At 41.6% G+C, this 20,028-nt stretch overlaps 3 protein-coding genes across 3 annotated transcripts; 1 reads left to right on the plus strand and 2 right to left on the minus strand.

The window, feature by feature from the left end:
* Positions 1–1,109: 1,109 nt before the first annotated feature.
* LOC144074236 (TBC1 domain family member 10A-like) lies at positions 1,110–11,419 on the minus strand. Its single transcript, XM_077600539.1, has 10 exons — positions 11,224–11,419; positions 10,706–10,937; positions 9,633–9,732; positions 7,336–7,443; positions 6,727–6,833; positions 6,533–6,647; positions 5,437–5,502; positions 4,733–4,922; positions 4,064–4,218; positions 1,110–2,694 (listed from the first exon to the last, which is right to left on the minus strand). The coding sequence occupies exons 2-10, from the start codon at positions 10,885–10,887 to the stop codon at positions 2,155–2,157; spliced, it is 1,563 nt and encodes a 520-aa protein (XP_077456665.1). The 5' UTR covers positions 10,888–10,937; positions 11,224–11,419; the 3' UTR covers positions 1,110–2,154.
* A 398-nt stretch (positions 11,420–11,817) lies between these two features.
* On the minus strand, positions 11,818–17,600 carry sf3a1 (splicing factor 3a, subunit 1). Its single transcript, XM_077600538.1, has 15 exons — positions 17,317–17,600; positions 16,854–16,972; positions 16,563–16,767; positions 16,225–16,476; positions 16,075–16,149; positions 15,856–16,006; positions 15,341–15,537; positions 14,142–14,259; positions 13,733–14,040; positions 13,204–13,449; positions 12,920–13,127; positions 12,525–12,679; positions 12,314–12,415; positions 12,106–12,177; positions 11,818–12,022 (listed from the first exon to the last, which is right to left on the minus strand). The coding sequence occupies exons 1-15, from the start codon at positions 17,359–17,361 to the stop codon at positions 11,921–11,923; spliced, it is 2,355 nt and encodes a 784-aa protein (XP_077456664.1). The 5' UTR covers positions 17,362–17,600; the 3' UTR covers positions 11,818–11,920.
* A 23-nt stretch (positions 17,601–17,623) lies between these two features.
* Positions 17,624–19,323, plus strand: ccdc157 (coiled-coil domain containing 157). The gene is made up of 4 exons (XM_077600540.1): positions 17,624–17,912; positions 18,001–18,148; positions 18,526–19,102; positions 19,182–19,323. The coding sequence occupies exons 1-4, from the start codon at positions 17,674–17,676 to the stop codon at positions 19,274–19,276; spliced, it is 1,059 nt and encodes a 352-aa protein (XP_077456666.1). The 5' UTR covers positions 17,624–17,673; the 3' UTR covers positions 19,277–19,323.
* The last annotated feature ends 705 nt before the right edge of the window (positions 19,324–20,028 follow it).

Below are 20,028 nucleotides of genomic sequence, written 5' to 3' on the forward strand. Positions count from 1 at the left end.
TTCTTATCGTTTGTCAGTGACAGGGTGCGTTGCAAAATGGCAAAGAAAAATTCTAATATGTTTTATTAACAATTTAGGTTGGATTTATCTGCATATTTACTGTGCGCGGAGAACACGACAGTAGTACGCAATTGCGCACGCGCGGAACATTGCACGCCAGAATCAATCACACCTGCCATCACCAAGTGTATTTTTTACTACCCATAAACGATCTAGCCATAACATTTAATTATTTATATATCCATACATAAAACATCTTAATAAATGGCACTAGAATTAGCACAAATCTGACTTACCTTATTTTTGGCGTCTGTCCTTGAGGTAGACTGGTTCCATTTCGTCCATACTTTTCCATGGGAAAACTCATGCACAACTTTACTTTCGCTGCATGTTTTGCAAAACAGATCGTTCTTACTAAAAAAACAAAAGATGCTCCTGTTTCAACGCGTGTTCTTCTATTTGCACATCCGACATCCGACAGCCATTCCATCTTAAAAGATGCAGTTTTTTAAAACGCTGGTTTGGGGACTGGACGTATCACATCCACGTTAGCTGAGTTAGCGTTAGCGTCATGCGCTAGTACGGTCAATGCGGTGATTGGCTGCGTAGCGTGATTGCATCATATCCATTGATTGGCTGAACACCTGGAACTCAATGAATTTCACAGTAAAACGACACAGAAAAAAAGTTATATACTACTATATATTAAATAAATTATAATATATTAATATAAAATACTGGCAGTGCGGTGCCAGCTTCTTAAATGACTTTGTGCATATAAGTTTTCCCAGGTGGTTTGGGGGGATTTCCTGGTTAATTTCTCTGAGAATTGTGGGTATTTTTGGCCTCTAATTTTATTTTGAGATTTTCCAGGGCCAATTAGGAGAGATTTGATCAGGTCAATGTCAACTGGAGTACTGCTAAAATATTAAAAATGTGCATCCACAATCCAAAAGCAGTAGTAGATAAACCACCTAAAATATGGCTAATACAAAGTGCCTCAACCACAACGATGGCTTTTCATTACAAACAATGCTGCGCCATCTACTGGTCAACTAAAGTAACACAGAAAATAAATCCGGCCATTGGTTTGGGGGGAAAAAAGGTGATTAATTTTGAACAAAATGAAAACATTTTATTTGAAAAAATTTACCATGTCACAAAGTGCCTCTTGGTTGTCATTACATATGTATATTTCATAACCCACCTAAAGGGTGTTGTAATAAAAATATTTAAAATATTTTCCAGAAAAAATAATAATTTCCCAAATTGTTGACAATCAACTTTTTCTCTAGTGTTGTTAGGTTGATACAAAGTAAAAAATATGCTGCGACTAGTGTGGAAAACATCCTGTTGCACCGCAAAATATTAATATTTTTGACACCTCCCAACATAAAATACCTTAACTCATAAGGCTTGAAATCACAATTGTATAAAGTGACTAAAGGAAGAGCAATGGCAAACGAAGGTGAGCACCATTGATGAAATTGGAAAGCACATGCAAAATAAAATAAAATAAAACAATCATATCTTTTAAATGCTTAGTTTTGGCAACTAAGCACTTTAAGGCTGATCAGCTCTTACGACGCCAGGAATGTTAGTTGTGTTTTAGTGGATTGTGCTAAACGACAAGTCTGTTGTGTAGTGATTGTGGGTAACATTATAAACATTGGAAAAGAAAAGGCAATGATTTGTGCACTTGTAACACGTCGAAAATAAATAACTGTGATAAAAGATCCTCAGTCAGCACGGATTTGAATGTTATAGAGTTCAAATGAAATGCTCCAAAACAAACTCACTCCCTCTCTCTCTAAAAAAAAAAAAAAAAAAAAAGATTGCTTCCCAACAGACTGTTGCAAAATTTCCCAAACAGGGAATGTAAAAAAAGTAACGTCAGCGGACAAAGTGTGATCGAGCCACGTGATTGAAAGGATGGACATTGTAAAAACAACGACAGTATTTTCGGCATGGCGTCTATTGCATAAAAAAATAAAGGATCGCTGTAGTGTTGAATCGGAGTGGACGAAACGGGCGTGTGCGTCTACTTTGGCGAGTTTTTCTTTTCATGCATCAAAAAAAAAGGAAGCAAAATTTGGTCTTAAAGAAGTGTTAACAGTTTAGCGAGCAAGGCCGTCCATGAAAGGTGCTCGGGACTTACAGGTAGGTATCCTGGTCTGTGCTGCTAAGGCTGTGCGTGGATCGCTGCAGCGGAGTCTCTTTGGCGGGGGGGCCGTCCGCGGGGCCCCGGTCCATCGGCTCCGTCCGAGTCTGCGGCGCCGCCTCTGGGGGCTCCGGGACCGCCGGGGGCTCCGGGACCGCCGGGGGCTCCGGGACCGCCGGGGCCACCGGGGCCGCCTTGGGCGCCGGAGGCGGGGCCGGCGGAAACGACGGTGGTGGCGGCGTGGCCTCGGTGAGAGGGTACGGGTTGGGGATCTCCTCGGGGAGCGGAGACTTCTTGGGGGGTTTCTTCTTGCCCTTCTGCTCCTGTGTCAGGAGCTCCGCCTCCTCCAGCAGAATAGTGGGCTGCTGCCGCAGGTCCTGGCGCCTGGGCGGGTCGGCCACCATGACCATTCGGGCGCCGTGCATCCTGGGCGGCGATTTGAAGTTGAGCTCGCCGCGGTTCTTCCGCCAACGCTTCAGCTGGGTGTGGTGCTCCCTCTCCACGTCTCGCGCCGTGATCGGCACCTCCGTGATCTGTGTCGCAGAGACGCGGGTCATTTGGATACAACCCAGGCTCGCCCCATTCTTGGAAATAACAGTAGGTTCCGGCCATGTTTGCTCTTTGCGCCAAATGCGGTTACTATAAAGGGAACCCCAAAGGGTCACCATTGGTCAAGTCGGGTTTTGAGATCCATCGGGCGAATCCTTATGATTTCTCAATGACCAACAAGCGTTCTTTGCGGGCTGTCATTCTGTCTGCAGGTGGCGCTGCCTGCCATGCATCTCTATTCAGTGGTACCTTGTGGTACGACATGCTCGTGGTACGACGAAAATTTCGATCGAATAATTCGCTCGCGATACATCAAAATTTCGAGATGCGACCAAGCCAGGCGGCCATGACATGAGAGGCTGTTTATCATTGTAGTGCACTGTCTTTTTTTGCCGCATGTATTTCGCGTATAACTACTATATCTACGAGCACTGAACGATTTATTCAGACGAGTTTCGACCAGGAAACGCACAACGCGCATGCGCGGACAAAAAGAGGGCTTTCTGGGTAGTATACTCGTGCACACAACACTGCCCAATTTTAGTTATATTAAACACATTTTATTACTATTAAACCAATAGTTATGTGTTACTTTGTTAATAGATGGCAAATTAGAAGAAATAAAACATTTTTTCCAATCCAGTACCCTGTTTTTGTTGTTTTTTGAGAGGGTTGAAACGAATTAATTTGTTTTCAGTTCATTTCAATGGGAAACGTTTGCTCGAGTTATGAAAAGCCCGACATACGATCTCAGTCTCGGAACGGATTACGATCGTATGTCGAGGTACCACTGTACTTAGATGATTGTACTGTACTGAAAAATAGCAGTTCGAGGTCACGGAAAGTCACAATAACGCGACTCTGTGCAGTCAAGTGAATCGTCGCAATGTAAAAGTAGAACTGTTTGTCTAAAACAAGAAGGGCTCTGCTATAATTACAGCCGTTTCCTTGGCATTCACAATACAAAATGATGCAATCGAGCCAACGTTCTAAGAGAAGCGCGTTGACTGGAAGGGAGCCCTTCTGCCGGGAGGAGTGTACGCTGGGAAAAAGTGATTTAGTGCTTTCCATAATTTACTTTGACTTTATCCAGTGATTTCACAAAGTGCGAAATCATGTGTTTGTATTATTACGACTAAGTGCTTTCCCAGTAGTTCTACTCGACAAATAACATCCCTCATTTTGCCGACTTTCCTATCAATCATTTGTCTTTGCGCTACCTCATGTGATGCTAATCCTAAGCAGAGGAAGAGTGCGAATATAAATAAATACACTTTCTAGTTTTAGAGCAGCAGTAGCCAACATAGCATAAATAAAGTAGCGCAGAGGTGATTAAAATGGCTGTGTATTTACCTCTCGGACGAGGAAACCCTCTTGCATGTATCGCGGCTGCAGCGCTCGGAGAAGCTCCATGGTTTCATACTGTCCCTGGCAGGCCTTCAGCTTCTCACGAGTACCGAGCATGCACTTCAGCAGGACCAAACCTACTCGGAAAATTATTTTCACACCTGAGGAGCAAAAGAAATTAAAAGTGGAACAGTTGATATGTTTTTTCTTGTTTCCAGTGCCCAATATACAACCTGCAGCCCAGTTGAAAGATCATTAAATAAAGCTCACAAAAGAGTCTTATATTCAACCCTACATTCTTTGGCATTCCTCAACTTTAACACTAGAGGGCGGTAGTCTTTTAAACTGTGCTTTTCCATTATTTCCAATCAATGTAGGAAATTTTGTTCAATTTCAGAATTTGGGTTCACATTATTTTAAAAATCCAGAAACTGCAGTAAATTATGATCACAAACAAGTCTTTCAATACTAGTCCGAAGATTTATATTTTCAATTTTTCTTTATACTGGAGATTATAATCACAAACATGAACCCAAATGGATGACAAAAATCAGATATATTGCACCTGATTCTTGGTTTTTTGATGAAAATTCAGTGCATAAGTTGTGAGTTAATCCAAGCCTGAATTTTTGAACTAAAAACGCAGACCATTGTATGTAAAGGTCAGAGAATTACCGTCGCAGAGGAACATGTCCCAGACACGCAAGACAGACGCCCACGGCAGTGTTCTGGAGAAGGCACACATAAACCATTCAGTCATGTAGAGGATGGGGTCGATCTTGTGCTTGTCCAAATGGCGGAAGGCCAGAGGAGAGACACGTCGCAGCAGAGCAAAAAGGATCTCCCCGTCTAACTGTATAGCTTCCTGCGAGACAGAGAGACAGGACAACGATGACCGCAAGGAGTAAAAACCAAACCCTGTGACAATATTGCGCCACTAAAAACCAGTCCAATCGCCAGTGGAGATGACATAACATCTATATTAGGACTAAATCTTGTCCCAACTTGAAAGGACAACAAAAAAAGTTCACGCAGGAGGATGAATCACCCAAAATCTCATTCCGCAATTAAATTAAATTGTGACAAATATGCTATTAAGCTTTTATCATTAAGAGACCTTTTTATGAAACTTGCCTTAAAAAATATCTAAGAATGATCGCATCTAATGTGTTTAAAATATGACCGACCGGCACCTTGATGCTCACATGATTTTAAAGTCGATTTGTATCGTAGCTGTCAGGATCTGTTGTCATTAAACAAACGAGATCTCGAACCGGAATGCAAAAAATGTTTCCATGCAAAGCGGACTAGACAATGAGATAAGTGTGCTCATGTTTGCGTGTAATCGGATCTCTTGTGCTTCAAAGTGTGTTTCTCACCAGGCCTGGGCTGTAGTAGCCAGGAAGATACTTCTCGCAAATCTGCACCAGCCCCCAGAATGCATCCTGTGAGAGAAACGTAGTGATGTCATCGAACCAAAATGTCTCGAGTGATATAATCACTCATTAATCAACAGGACACGCTAATAACGTCCAATATTGTACAAAACTTGAGCTGTTTGTCAAAGAGGTTTTGAGTCAAATACATGTTTATTGCTGCTCTCTAAAGTAAAATTAACATTTTTTTTATTTCCTTGAATCTGGTCACATCATTTTAAAAGACTGAAAAATGAGGTTGATAACAACTGTATTTTCTGCACTATAAGGTGCAACTAAAATATTTCAATTTTCTCAAAAATGATAGCGCCTTATATATATGGATCAATATTGGTTCATCGTTGTATGATGTTCCCTTTTGCACAGCTCCCTCTAGTGCAAGGGTCTCAGACTCGGGTTGGTTCGCGAGCCGCATTAACGTCAACTCGATTTTATGTGGGCCGGACAATTTTAGATATATTTAGATTTTTTTAATAAATGGATTAAAAGAACTGGATTAAAATCCCTGAATATTCAGTTTTTTATAGATCTAAAACAATGTTTAGTTTAGTTTTTTATATATTTTTTAGATTTTACAAAATGATTTTTGAACTAAAAACAGAAAAAAATGATAAAAAAATTACAATTATTGATTTAAAAGGGGGAAAAAAATCAGGAAATTTAATATACATCTATATTCATTTTAATTTGATCCAAAAACAGAAAGTCGGCACTCATGATTTACTTTCTCGGGCCGCACAAAATGAGGCGTCGGGCCAGATTTGGCCCCCGGGCCGCCACTTTGACACCTGTGCTCTAGTGGATCTATAACACAACCCACTACAGTAATCCCTCAAATATCGCACCTTCAACTTTCACGGCCTCACTACATCGATTTTTTTTCTAGGGGATTTTTTTTTCACAGCCCATTTTCCAACACGTTTTCCCTACTGGTGCTTCATCCACACTACCGTCGAAAGTTATCGACAAACACGAGACCTAATTATTTCTTATTACGCCATCATGATAAGAGTGGGTCTTGAGTTATAAATGAATATACCTCCGCAGGCATGTGCATGAGTAAGACAGCAGCAATGGGAGCCTGTGCCTGACAGTAGCCCTCTTCTGGTCTGTACAGAGTGTATGCCTTCAAAACACGGAAAAGATCCTTCTGCCTGCGCACAGATACACAAGAGTGGTCACAACCATGCAGCGGACTGGAGTTGATGTGTCACTTGGTTGTCGTTTTCTCACCCGTGCCCTCCCCGTGACACAAACATCTCGTGGAATGGAAACTGTCGATGCAGATCTTTCTCGATCACGTCGCTCCATTTGGGGTCGCCAGGTTGGCTATCCAACTCCTAGTGTGAAAGGCATGAAGGATGCTGTAAGTCTCGGACGATAACATTTCCGAGGATACAAGTCGCGTCACCAGTCAAAATCACATTTCATAGTGGGTAAAGACAATTTCCAGATTTTGTGACCATTGTTCCTAGTGCCATTTACCAGCGACGGGTCAGAAAAGCATCAGAAAATGAGATCATATTGAGCTTTATTTTTGGCCTCAATATGATCTCATTTTATGATGCTTTTCCAATAAGTTTCCTTTTTTCACTAGTAAATTCTTGCAAAGACATCAAAAACACAAACATCAAATCAACTATGACTCATGTTTTGGTTTTAGCTAACACATGTTAGCGAACACACTGCTTAAAACAACTGATGAAACTCACCTCTCCCTCCAACAACCACCGTTAACACAACTTTTGAAACTATAGCCAAGAGATGCTACATTTTAGCAGCCATTTTGATCGGAAATTGAAACATGAATGGATGCAATGGAAGGAAAATGACAGTCCGTACCTGAAACTTTCCCAGATTTTGCTCTTTCTTGACCTTCCCCCCCGAAAGGTAGAGCCACGCTCGGCCTCGCAGCGAAGGAGGAATTCCTTTCTGGCATCGAAGCCTCACCTGCGAGACCATAACAAGATGGAGTCACAAAACACATAAAAAGCAAGAGGAAAAAGTCCAATAAACGCCACACATATTTCAACATAAAAGATAACAATAACATCCCGGTCTTGGCCAATAGGCTACAATTTCCCCCTAATTCCAACCAAGTTGGGACATTGTATTAAACATCAATAAAAAGCAAGTCATGCTCAACCTATATTATTGTAAACATACTACAAAGACAAGATATTCTATGTGATCTGATGAGTCTACATTTCCAATTGTTCGGGGAAATTGCGGACATCCTGTTCTCCGGGCCAAAGACGGAAGGAACCATCCGGACCGTTATGGACGCAAAGTTCAAAACGGTTGAGTTAATGCCAACAGCATGGGGAACATCCACGTGTGTGCGGGACACCGTTATTGCTGAAAGGTGCATTACAGGTTTTGCAGAAACACGTCGCCATGCCAGCAAAGCCTTTTATTTTTTTGGACGGGTGCTCCTGCTTACAATGCCAAGCCACATTCTGCTCGTATTAAAACAGTTTGCTTTGTAGTAAAGCGGGTGTGAGTCCTAGAGTACCTGCCTCCCGATAAAATGTTTGTCACATGATAAAGGTTAAAATACAACAAGGGAGACATTGGACTGTTAAAAAGCTGAAGCTGCAATTGAAGCAAGAATGGGGAGGAATTCCACCTACAAAGCTTCAAAAACAATTGGACGCAAATCCCAGATGTGTATTGAATAGTGAGGACCCAGCTGGGATTGAACCGTTGACCCCAGAACTGTGAAGCCGACGCGTCAACCACTCATCCACCGGGTGCCCTTAATGAATATTGTTTTTTATTTTTTATTTATTTATAAATGTGATGTAACACATGAGCAAACATGACCTTGTCTGACCTTTTTTGGAATGTTTTGCAGCCATGCAATTCTAAGTTTATGATTATTAGCCAAAAACAAACGATGACACTTGGAACAATAATTTGACTTGTGAGTAGAGTATTCAAATAAATATACACCCACGGACAGAGGTTTTGAGACTTTTCAAAATTCCGTTGTATGGGAAAGAGCCTCAAAAAATGTTGACCAAGGCATAGTTTGAACATCTTTTGCTAATTATTGAATTGATTTCATTCATGTTTAACATTGCGTCTTAACTTCATTAGAATTGGAGTTCTAGCTTGCCTGTTATTTGTGCTGTATTTCATGGTAGCACAGATCAGGTAGCGATGAAAACATTCTAAAGCTGCTTTTATTAGCACTTGGCACACATAGTTAAATCATAAAACAACAACCATAACTTTTTGATATTGCGCCAAGTCAACAATCTGCTTCATTTTCACAAACAAACCAAGTTCTCAATGCAACGCAACATTGTTTTAGTCTGAACGAGTAGTCTGCTTTATTTACACAGACGATGTTTGGACAATGTCTTGTCATACTGGTGTTAAATTCAGTCACTTGAGCTCCACCCTGAATATGACTCAAGATTTTTTTTTATTTTTTCCACACATTGTGTATGTTGTAAAGAAGGGATAGGTTGCTGACTCATGGATGAGGAAAATTGCAGCCGTGTGTTAAAATTTTGAGTGGCAGACGCGCATAAGTTCTTTTTGGTAAATGGCTTTAAATGTGATAGATGATTACAGTATATGGTTTTAGACACTGAAAGGTTATAATAATTTTTCATTGACATAACTTGGAAAACGGCAGTCACATTACTTCATACATATGTAATATAAAACTTGTGATTATTGCTTTCTCGGTGGAGCGTGGAATGTGACCTTGCAAAATAAATTCCACGCCCACACCACTGGTTTCATGAATAAGAAGAACACAAGTGAGTAGGCTGGTTAAAAATGGCATCTGGGATTTGATTGCAATCGCTTTTGTAAATGAAAAACCTCATCAAATGATCAGATTTCAAAAGATTGAGGCGTTTACAACTAAAAAAATACATTTTTACATTTGCCCCAGTCATTTTGTAGACCCGTTCAACGAAAATTGCCTCATAAACCTGATTAAAAGTCAACCGGGATGATGAAAAATATAAAAATGAGTTGATGGAAAAGATTACGGAGATCATTTAGGCAAAGAAATTGTCTGTACAGAAACCCATTTGTTTCCGAAATGAATGGTTGGCCTTCATACGAATCACGTGACATTTTCTTTTTTTGATATTTCCGCCATTTTGAAGCCTGACCTTGTTGAATCTCTTGATCATCCACTTGTCCCAGTGTTTGAGCATATCCAACCACTTCACCTCCCTTTGCCGGAGCACTGCTGTAGGTACGTCCTGAGCTCTGGAGACACCCAAGAAAAGACCACACATTATTTCACCTCATGTAAACACGTGTTCTTTGTTTAAACCAACTGGAATATAAAAGGATTGGAGTAAGCATTGCGTATTCCTGACTGGTAAAGTATAAACATTCAGACCAGCCTATAAAAAACAATGGCTTTGAATAGAAGCAAATTATGTCTGAGATATTTTTTAACAACTAATAGACCTGAGAATGTAAATACATATAAAATATTACCACAAAGTTACTTCGACGGTATGTTTAATGGCAAGCATTGGCCCGCTTTAAATATCTAGACACCAAAATAGAGAGCCACATTAAAAGCTTCAACTGAAAAAGCAAGTAAAAGGAGTTCTAACATAAAATTATGAGTGAGGTTGATGCCTATTCAAGTATACAATTATCTCATTGGTGAAGGCGTGTAATTAAAGGTTCACATTTCTGTTCACATTTCTTCAAAGGTGTTATTTTTGGACTCGCATCTTTAATTTACACTAGTTTCTAGAGCTTGCAGAGCAGGAAAAACATTCGTCATCAACAAATAATTAATATGTCAACCCAAAAAGTGACATTAAGACTACTAGAATTCTGTCGTTAGACTAGAACTGAACTGAAATTTATTCATTTAACGTATTGTTGCTAAATATTTTGAGCTTTTACTCATACTGTACTTCGGAAAAAAATTCAGTTGAAAAGTTTGGAAATTATACATGAGGTAAATACAGATGATTAATCGGGAATGTGTTGGAATTCAGAGTGATAATACAAGTCGGTCTGTTTTGGTGAGGGAAAAATATCCACATTGTGCCACGCAGCTCGTTCATAAAACATTTTTTTGCAGACCATTCTCCATTTTTCATGTTTCAAATGACTCAAATCAAAGATGGTGGTATTTAAAGCTCAACGCAGATTTGAGTTTGTTTATTTTATAAGGGACAGCACATATTAATGAACATCTTCAAATCCAACTTACGACTCCTCTGTGTACTGCTGCGCTCCGCCAATAAATCCATATTTGTCCGTTTGTCTGTCGCTGGTGAAACCGTTGATCTCGGAGTCGGAACCCAACGAACTTCCGTCTTCGATGTGACTGCTACTGATGGTCCGAATGCTCCGTGTGTCCACGGGCCGACGGCCGTTCTCCGTGTTAGCCATGTTAGCTTCGACGGCTAGCACGCTAGCGACCTTAGCTAACGTCAGCAAGCCTGTTGACAAGCCCGAATCCAAACCCCCGACAAAAAAAATAAGAAAACAATTTCTCCTTAAGCACACACGAAAGTCGTTATAAACATAATTGACACCATTACTTCTAAAAAACGAGGCGTTTTTAGAGCTAGCGTTCCCTAGTTCACCATTACTAGTCGCCACGCCACAACAAGCCGAGCCATAAAACACACGGTGGTTCCGAGTTACAGGCAAAAAAGAGTGAACGTCACGTCAAATGTAATCCGAGGTTTAACACTGCTAGCTAGAATGCTAAAGCAAACTTACGTTAAACGCGCAGAATTCGGCCCCACCGTCGACTGGCGTTTTAGTGCACTGCATTGCAAGGGGGAACTAACCGAACAAAGCTAATGAAAGTGGGAAAACAATGGCACGGTCGACGTCCTGTCAAATTTTGCTTCGACCAGCAGTCCCAACGGCCAGTCAAGTGATTTGTCTCGGGGAAGTAATGCTACTGTCACCTCTAGTGGCTTCTCTTGTTACTACAACTAGCAAAGAGTGGAAAAATGTCTCCTAGAGTAGATTTTGTGCTACTGTATGCGTAATGTTTGGGATTAAAATATCCAGTCAGATTGGGCTCCTTTGAACTTTATTAACAAATGAAAATGCACAGCAGCACAACTGAGTCAATACTCATTGGCTGATATCAAAGAGGCGAGACGTCCAATCCATTTATAGCTGGGAATGCCTATCTTTCGTTGACATTGACAGCACTAGACGTCCAATCCATTTGGACTGGGAGACTGTCAGCCAGCCGAAATGGATTGGAAGTCTATTGCCATGAATGGCAGGCAATGATTAAAAGATCCTCATCATATAATTTGAGTGACTAAAATAACATGACAACAGAAAAGTAAACAGTTAGAATGAGAGCACAAGACTACATATGACGGTTGTAATTGGGACCTAATAAACAAACAGATCCAATTTAAAGATTTGACTGAAAAATCTTCCTTCCAGAGGCTCACTTCTTTCTTCCACCTCTCTCTTTCAGTCCCAAATGAATGACTGAACCAACGACCATATTATAATAGGCCAGAGAGTTGGAGTCCTTGATGAAAATGCCCTTAAAAAACACCAAATAGAAATAAATTAGTCTGCCGTACATATTTCTTTCGGTGTTTAATGATTTAACAGGAGTAAATTTACCTCATATTGCAACTTCTGCTTTCCGGCAGGCATGCCTGTTGCTTCATGGATTTTGACTTTAATAACAGAAACCTGAGGGGAAATGATATTTTACACACCCATTATAGCAGTGCTAAATCAAATGGTATTTATCCATTTGGTATGCATATGTTGGGAGTTCATGTTACCCACAGAAAAATTAAAAATAAAATAAGAGCAGACCAATCACCTGGTCTGTGAGCGGGACAGTGAAATTGAGAACTTGGCCAGCGAGCTTCCATTCTGTCTTGTCCTGCATGTTGGGAACCTGGATTTTGACTGGCACGGGACCCTAAAGGAGAAGGAACACAAGGCTCATTTTTAAACGGTAAGAGACAAACCCAACATAGCATTATTACCAAGATTGATATTTTTCTGATGGCAAGAAAAAAAAAAAAAACCTTGTGTCTGCGGAGAAACTCATCCTCCGGCATAAGGTTGTCTTCTGTCTTCATCTTCTTGCTCATCGGCTCATCGTCGTGAGACATTGAAGGGTGAGGGGGCGGTGCGGGAATAATATTCGGGGGTTGCGGTACAGGAGGAGCTGGAACAAATGCTGAATGGCAAGGATTTAAAACGTTAGAAGGCAATTTATCATATTTTCACGACTATAAGGCGCACTTAAAAGTCTTAAATTTTCTCCAAAATAGACAGGGTGCCTTACAATCCAGTGTGCTTTATATATGGAAAAAAATTTAAAATGTGTCATTCATTGAGGGTGCGCCTTATAATGTGGTGCGCCTTATAGTCGTGAAAATACGATGTTATTTTCTTAAGGGGAATCTATCGATCTTACTCGCAGGAACGACCATGGGAGGCGGTCTCGGAGCCATCATGTGGGGTGCTGCTGGTGGCATGGGAACCACATTGATGCGGGGAGCAGAGAGCATTGGGGGCATGGAGGTTAAAACCTGTCCTGGACCCAAGCGCACAACCGGAGCCATGGGTGGCCTTGGAATTACGGGCACGGCTGACAAAAGAGTGGTGCGCACAGGAGGGCCCAGCTGAAAGCAAGACAGGTAGACGGTGAGAAAGCCACCACGACGCACCTGCCAACAAACCTCGGTGCGAGTGACCTACGTTGGTGGGGGGACGTTGCAGCGTTGGCATCGGAGGGCCCGGTTTGGACAAGATGGACGCAGCCGACATGGGAGGCATGTGGTGAGAGTCGCTGGGCTTGCTCGGTCCGATCTTCTCCTTATTGTCATCCTCTCCCACCAGCCCTTTGGCCTTGTGAATGGCTTCGATCTGCTCTTGAAGGGTGATGTTAGCTTGCGCGGCCTGCTGGGTGCGGGCCATGCTTCCAGAGTGGCCATCCCAGGTGACCTGAAGGCGAGAAAAAAAACCCAGTAAATTTCAGGAAATTGTCAGAAAATCCCCAATACAGTAATACCTTGACATACGAGTGGCCTAACATATTCTGAGCAAATATTTGCCTTGAGATAAGAGCGTACGAGACAGCCTGGTGGGCGAGTACGCGAAAGATTGCTTATTTAGTTTATCTCTATGGGAAAAATTGATTTGACAGACAAGTAAATTGACATACGAGCTCGGTCGCATTAAGCTCGTATCTCAAGTTATTACGGTATATGGATAATGCAGGACGCACCTTTTCCTCCGGCTTCTGGATTTCTTCTTCTCCAATCTTCTTACCGATGGCCGTCTCCTCCACACCAAAGATATCGGTACGCCTCTCGGCCAGTTGCTTCAAGCTGCTATCGATGTCCATTCCGGGAGCGTAGACTTCGTCTTCCGTCTGACGGTCTCTGATGCTACGGTCTCGTTGCTCCAACCAGCGTGGATCCAGCAGACCGATACGCATGTGCTCGGGGATTTTGCTAGCGGGGATCTTCTCGCCGGTGATCGGCGAGATGAGATACTCGCCTGTAGTGACGACTGGCGCCGGCGCTTTGGAAGCTGAGGAAATCAACGTATAAAATCATGGCGTACGGGAGATGGTGACGTGAACTTGGCTTCCTGACTAGTTTCTCCGCATCTAAAAAGGAGGCAGCCCATACCTTTTGGATCGTAGTCTTTGCGAATGATAACCTGGTCTGGAGTTGGGGGTAGCGGGGGTGGCATTGGGTTGCTGGGAGGCATTGCCATTTTAATGCCTTCATCCTCGTCATCAGAACCCTAGAAAGCATCAAAAGCATAGTGTTTCCTAGTTTGTTCTTGAAAAAAATATATACAGTGGTACCTCTACATACGAGCAGCTCTACCTACGAGATGCTCGAGATACGAGGAAAATTTCGAGATGCGAGAAAGCCAGGTGGCCATGACATGAGAGGCTGTTTATCATTGTAGCACACCGTCTTTATTGTCGCATCTCTTTCGTGTATAACAGATATCTACGAGCATTGAATAATTTCTTCACACGAGTTTCTCCTACACATGGACCAGAAAACGCACAACGCGCATGCGCGGGCAAAAAGAGGGCTTTCTGGGTAATGAAGTATACTCGTGCACACAACACCGATAGCCAATGGCACCCTTTCTCAGGATTCTTCATTACCCACAATCAATACGTGGGTAGGCTGAGCTATTGTTTTTCCTTCCTTAGCCTGTTAGCTCCCTCGATCGCTTATTCAAGACTACTTCTCGTTGGCAAGTGGACGTGCGTTATCCTATTGTGAGGACTTTTGTGTGCATCATTTTCAGAATATTTTGAAGGTAATACAACAGCAAACAGCCCATCAATAGCGAACGTGAGGGTGGAGGTGTGGCAAACAGCTAACCCGGCCAGAACGAATGTAAAAAATAAATAAATCTAAATTAGAATTCAGTTTTGTGTAAAGTTACATTAAACGTATGTTTGAGTGTGTCTGTATATATTAATCCAAGTTAATTTAAATTTGTTTGTTCGGTTACGAGAGCGTTGCCGTGGATAAAGTCCCCCCGAACACCCTCCCGCCTGCTTCTATGTCCGTCTCTGAACCCTCCGCGTCTAATTTTAGTTCTATCAAACACATTTTAGTACTATTAAATCACTCGTTATTTGTTACTTACAGCGGGTTGGAACAAATTAATTTGTTTTTAGTTCATTTCAATGGGAAAACGTTCGCTTGAGTAACGAGAAGATCGACATACGAGCTCAGTCTCGGAACGAATTAAGCTGGTATATAGAGATACCACAGTATAATCATGATAAAACAGCAGATGTGACTGCAATGGAAATGGTTATTACAATAAAGAGTTTTTTTTTTTTAATTTTTACCTCGTCCATGTCCTGGACCTGTGTATCTTGATCCATCTGCGGTATCTGGCCGACATTCCGCACCTCCCGTTCATCATTCTCGTCATCACTTTCAACTTCCATTTCGACTTCCTCACTCTCGCCATACTTCTCATAGCGCTCTTGGATTAGGATGCGGGCTCCCAGCTCCTCAGGGGTTGTGGGTGGCGGGAAGTGTCCTGAAAATCATTTAAAAAAAAATTGGGATTGGGATTTCAAGTCAAATTTATTCCACTGCATTTTTTGCTGCGGTACTATTGATGAGAATATAGGTACTATATGCTAGCACCGTATCATCTTAAAATCACTTTTACTATCAGGACTAGAGTAAAAGTGAACTACTGTATTTTCTCGCATTTAAGCCGCATCTGCGTATAAGCCGCACCCTTAAAACTGCTTTAAAATCATTGAATTTTTACAATTTCCCTCGTATAAGACGCCCCCTGATTCACAATTTAAATTTTGGGATAGTGACAGACATTGACTGACTATCGTACCTTGTTCGTTGGGCTGGAAATCCACCGTCTCTACCACCACAAAGTCGTGCCAGTCGATTTGAGCATACGCTACTCGTTCCTTCTCTCTTTCCTCTTCTTCCTTCTTTCTTTCACGCTCCTGATACTTGGCCCATTCAACACGGTACCTCACCTGTTTGTTTGGCGATGGGGAAAGTCCATTTAGAGACAACGAGATCTTGAATGCTTTTCGCGGCTCACCTGGTCCATCACGTCTTTTGGATTCTCCGCCTCCTTCTTCATCTTGATCAGCAGGCCTTTCGGAGGGATTAAAATCTGCGGGTGGAAAGAACAAAGATCAATTTGTTTCCACGTTTTCAATGAATGTGTGGAAAACTCAGTGTTTTTCACCTTGGTATACTGCTCAACTAATTTGGTGAAGTAGTTGAAAAGGCTGTGTTGCGGCCTCAGGAAATCAAACTGATAGTTTCTCTGTTCTTTCTGCATGAGTTGAGTCAAGAATTGACGGCCATTGCGGGCGACAAACTGGGCGGTGAGTTTGACCACGTCCAGATCGAATGCGGCAATTGATGGAGGATCCGCGATAAACTCAAACTCGGGAGGTGGCTCTTTGGGAATGATAGCTTCCTGGATCACTTGCACCTTTGGGCCAAAAAACAAAATTACATCACCTCTAATTAGAAATCTTAAATGGAATTTTAGGCAAGTGCAAAACGGTCATGTCATACTTTCTGAGGAAGTTGTTGGTTCTGTTGCATGGTCTGTTGCATAACTTTTGGGACAGCTGCTGATGGTTCCAGGGCTTTGCCTTCCTTGAACTCAGTAACTTTGTGTCGGTAATAAGCGTGGTATGGATCATTTGGGTTGAGGAAATTGAATTTGGGATTGTTGATCTCATTCTGACGGATTCTCGCTTCAAATTCGGGCCCATTTCTGAAAATAGACACCGCTTGATGAAGCAACATGCCAGAATAGAAACTAAATTTGTAAGTGTATGTAATATTTGCTCAGTAACCCACCTGGCAACAAAGCTGGCTGTTTTGTCGACGATGTTTCGGACTTCAGGTGGTGGGTATATAATACCAACAATAGGTTTGGTTGCGGGGGCATTATTCGGGGCATCTTCAGGAGGATCAACCTGCAGCAGGTACGATAGTGCGTTAAAAAAACTATCACGTCACGCATGTGTTCAGGCAATAGTAAAAAGAAATCATATTCAGTTGTTTCAGCATGAAATACAACACACACAAAATAAAAATAGCCCCGTTCATTCCCCTTATCGGCAAATAAACGACCAATGACAATTGGCGGGTGTATGAAAATAATGCAAAACATCTACAAGTGACTTAATGTTAAAAATACAGAGGATTAAAACGCACTACAAACCAGTACTATTACCGTACGAACCAGATATAATTAATATCATACATTATGGGATCTGTCACTAGCTAACGTCGGCTAACATAGCAATGCTAACATTACCTTGTTGAGCTCAGGCTGAACAATTTGAACAGGGCCAGGCGGCATGATTGCGTCTTTTAATACACCCAGAAACAAGCTAAAACCCAAATCAGGGTAATTTAGAGTTTAAATGGATGTTCTATTTGGAAGAGGAGTCCACTGCGTCGTAAAGAAATAAAAGTAGAGGAAATCTGAAAACCAACTGCGTGGTCCTCTTGCGTTCAATGGCGGCGCACCACTTCCGGTCCCATGCCGCAAAGCATCCTGGAACTTGGAGTTTCTCTCCGGCAGGTTGCCGAGGGGACGCGACGTCAACAAAGAATTGCTTGTCATGTCAACAGGTCTGCTCTCCTTAAAAAAAATTACCATATTACCAAAATGCAGTTTCTTGGTCGCCAGGATTGTATCGAAAGTCTTCACAAGGATCTTGCCGACCTTCAATGTGTCACTGTGGATGTTTTTTCTACAACTGGACCGATGCAGATTTTCTCTTGGAAATTCCCAGATAAACTTTCTGGCAATCTGGATTTAGATTTAAAGCAATACAGCTTCATGCACGGAGATGTCGAATTCAACCAGCACGCACACATTGTTCTACTGGAGTTAGTGATAGACAGGTAAATAAATAATCATACAGTGCATGGAGATTTTCCTTTTGAAATATTAGATGCTTAACATAACACAATCTTTCTCTTATCACATCAGGCTACTTCTCCTTCTACAAGCATCCAATGTTTATTTTGAACAACACAGCCCCATCAGGAATCAACCAGCTGATCAGAAAGAATACACATCAATTGGACTTGTTGTTAAAAGATACTGGAGTCATTTACTTCAATTTTCCAACATGAAGGTTTGAATTATTTCCAAAGATTCTTAAAAGTACCGTATTCTTCGGACTATAAGTTGCACCCGAGTATAAGTCGCACCAGTCAAACAAAATGAAAAAATGTACTATATAAATATTATATTATTATTATATTACTTTAATATATATATATTCTTTATTCAATCAGAAATAGCAACAGATTACTAGAGAGAAAAAAAAACATAACAGGCTGTTAGTCAGAGAGGGAAAAATACATATTAGTCAAACTTGAGTATTCGTCTCAGGCTGAGTTAAATTATGAAAAAACAGTGTGACTTAGAGTCCGGAAAATAATCAGAAAGTAATCAGAAATTCCATGTGTACCGTATTCATTTGTTCCCTTTCTTTGTGTCTTATGTCAGATTTGCAATGAACCCAACATACATGCAGAAATGTCCAGCTGTAATAAGAACGTAGCAGATGACACACCCCTCAGTGGCAGTCCCTGTCCGCCATTTTATCCTGAAGTTGATACATTTAATGTAAGCTGTCAAACAGAAGAATCCTCAATGGCTCCCTGCAGTGCATGTCACGAATCGCAGTCTTTTATGAGAAAGACAGGAAGTGTTCTGGTAGAATTGCTTCACGGTGAGGGCTTACCCTCTTCTTTGCACTCAGTCTTAGTCGCCAGTCAAGACGGCGTGGAACCAACGACGGATATTGACGTTTCCCTGTGGGCCAGCGAGCATGTCCAAGATTTGCGGCGACTGACAAAACACGTACAAGACATGCGAGATACAGTCGAGAAAGTTACGATGAAACTAGAAGCTTCGGAAGCACGTGGAGACAAATTAGAAATCGATATTGAAAGTGTAAGGAAAGAAGTGGAAAAGCAGAAATCCACAATCGTTCAGTTAGAACAGGCTTTGCAAAAAGCTCAGGCAAGCATGAAGGAAACGGAACAAAAGCTATCGGATGAGTATCGACTACTCAAAACAGGTGAGGTGATAATGAAAACGTGGTCCGGCAAACAGGTTCATGGGAACTTATTTTTTTTGTTATTATTATTTTTTAACAGAATATGCATCCCTGAAGAAGACTTACTCTTATTTGTCAGAAGAAGGAGCAATACAGCAAAAAAGACTGCAAGATCTTGGTAAGATCAAGGTCTAAACATTCATTTTCTGACCCGTGGGGTTCGCGGGAGTGCTGGAGCCTATCCCAGCTCACTATGGACACCCTAAATCGGTGGCCAGCCAATCACTTTGCACAAAGAAATGGTCAACCGATTATAGCTAGAGATAATTTTAGAGCAAGGGTGTCAGACTCGGGTTGGTTCGCGGGCCACTTTAACGTCAACTTGATTTCACAGACCATTTTAGATATAATATTTCGATTTTTTTAAAATAAATGGATTAAAAGAACTGGATTAAAATCCCTGAATATTCAGTTTTTTATGGATCTAAAACAATGTTTATTTAAGCTTTTTTTAAAATATATTTTTAGATTTTACAAAATGATTTTTGAACTAAAAACAGAAAAAAAAGATTAAAAAATGACAATTATTGATTTAAAAGGGGGAAAATCAGGAAATTGAATATACATCTATACTCTTCATTTTAATTTGATCCTAAAACAGAAAGTCAGCACTCATGATTTACTTTCCCGGGCCACACAAAATGATGCGGCGGGCCAGATTTGGCCCCTGGGCCGCCACTTTGACACCTGTGATTTAGAGTGTTCAACCAGCTAGCCTAGCATGCTTTTGCGACACGGTAGGAAACCCACGCAAGTCCGGGAGCCCATGCAAACTCCACACGGTGAGGACCAATCTGGGCTCGAACCGTCGACCCCAGAACCGTGAGGCCAACGCGCTAACCACCTAAACATATATTTCTCTTTGCATAACTCTACCATCTAGCTCC

This window comes from Stigmatopora argus, chromosome 5, assembly GCF_051989625.1.
Source record: "Stigmatopora argus isolate UIUO_Sarg chromosome 5, RoL_Sarg_1.0, whole genome shotgun sequence".
Taxonomy (NCBI): domain Eukaryota; kingdom Metazoa; phylum Chordata; class Actinopteri; order Syngnathiformes; family Syngnathidae; genus Stigmatopora; species Stigmatopora argus.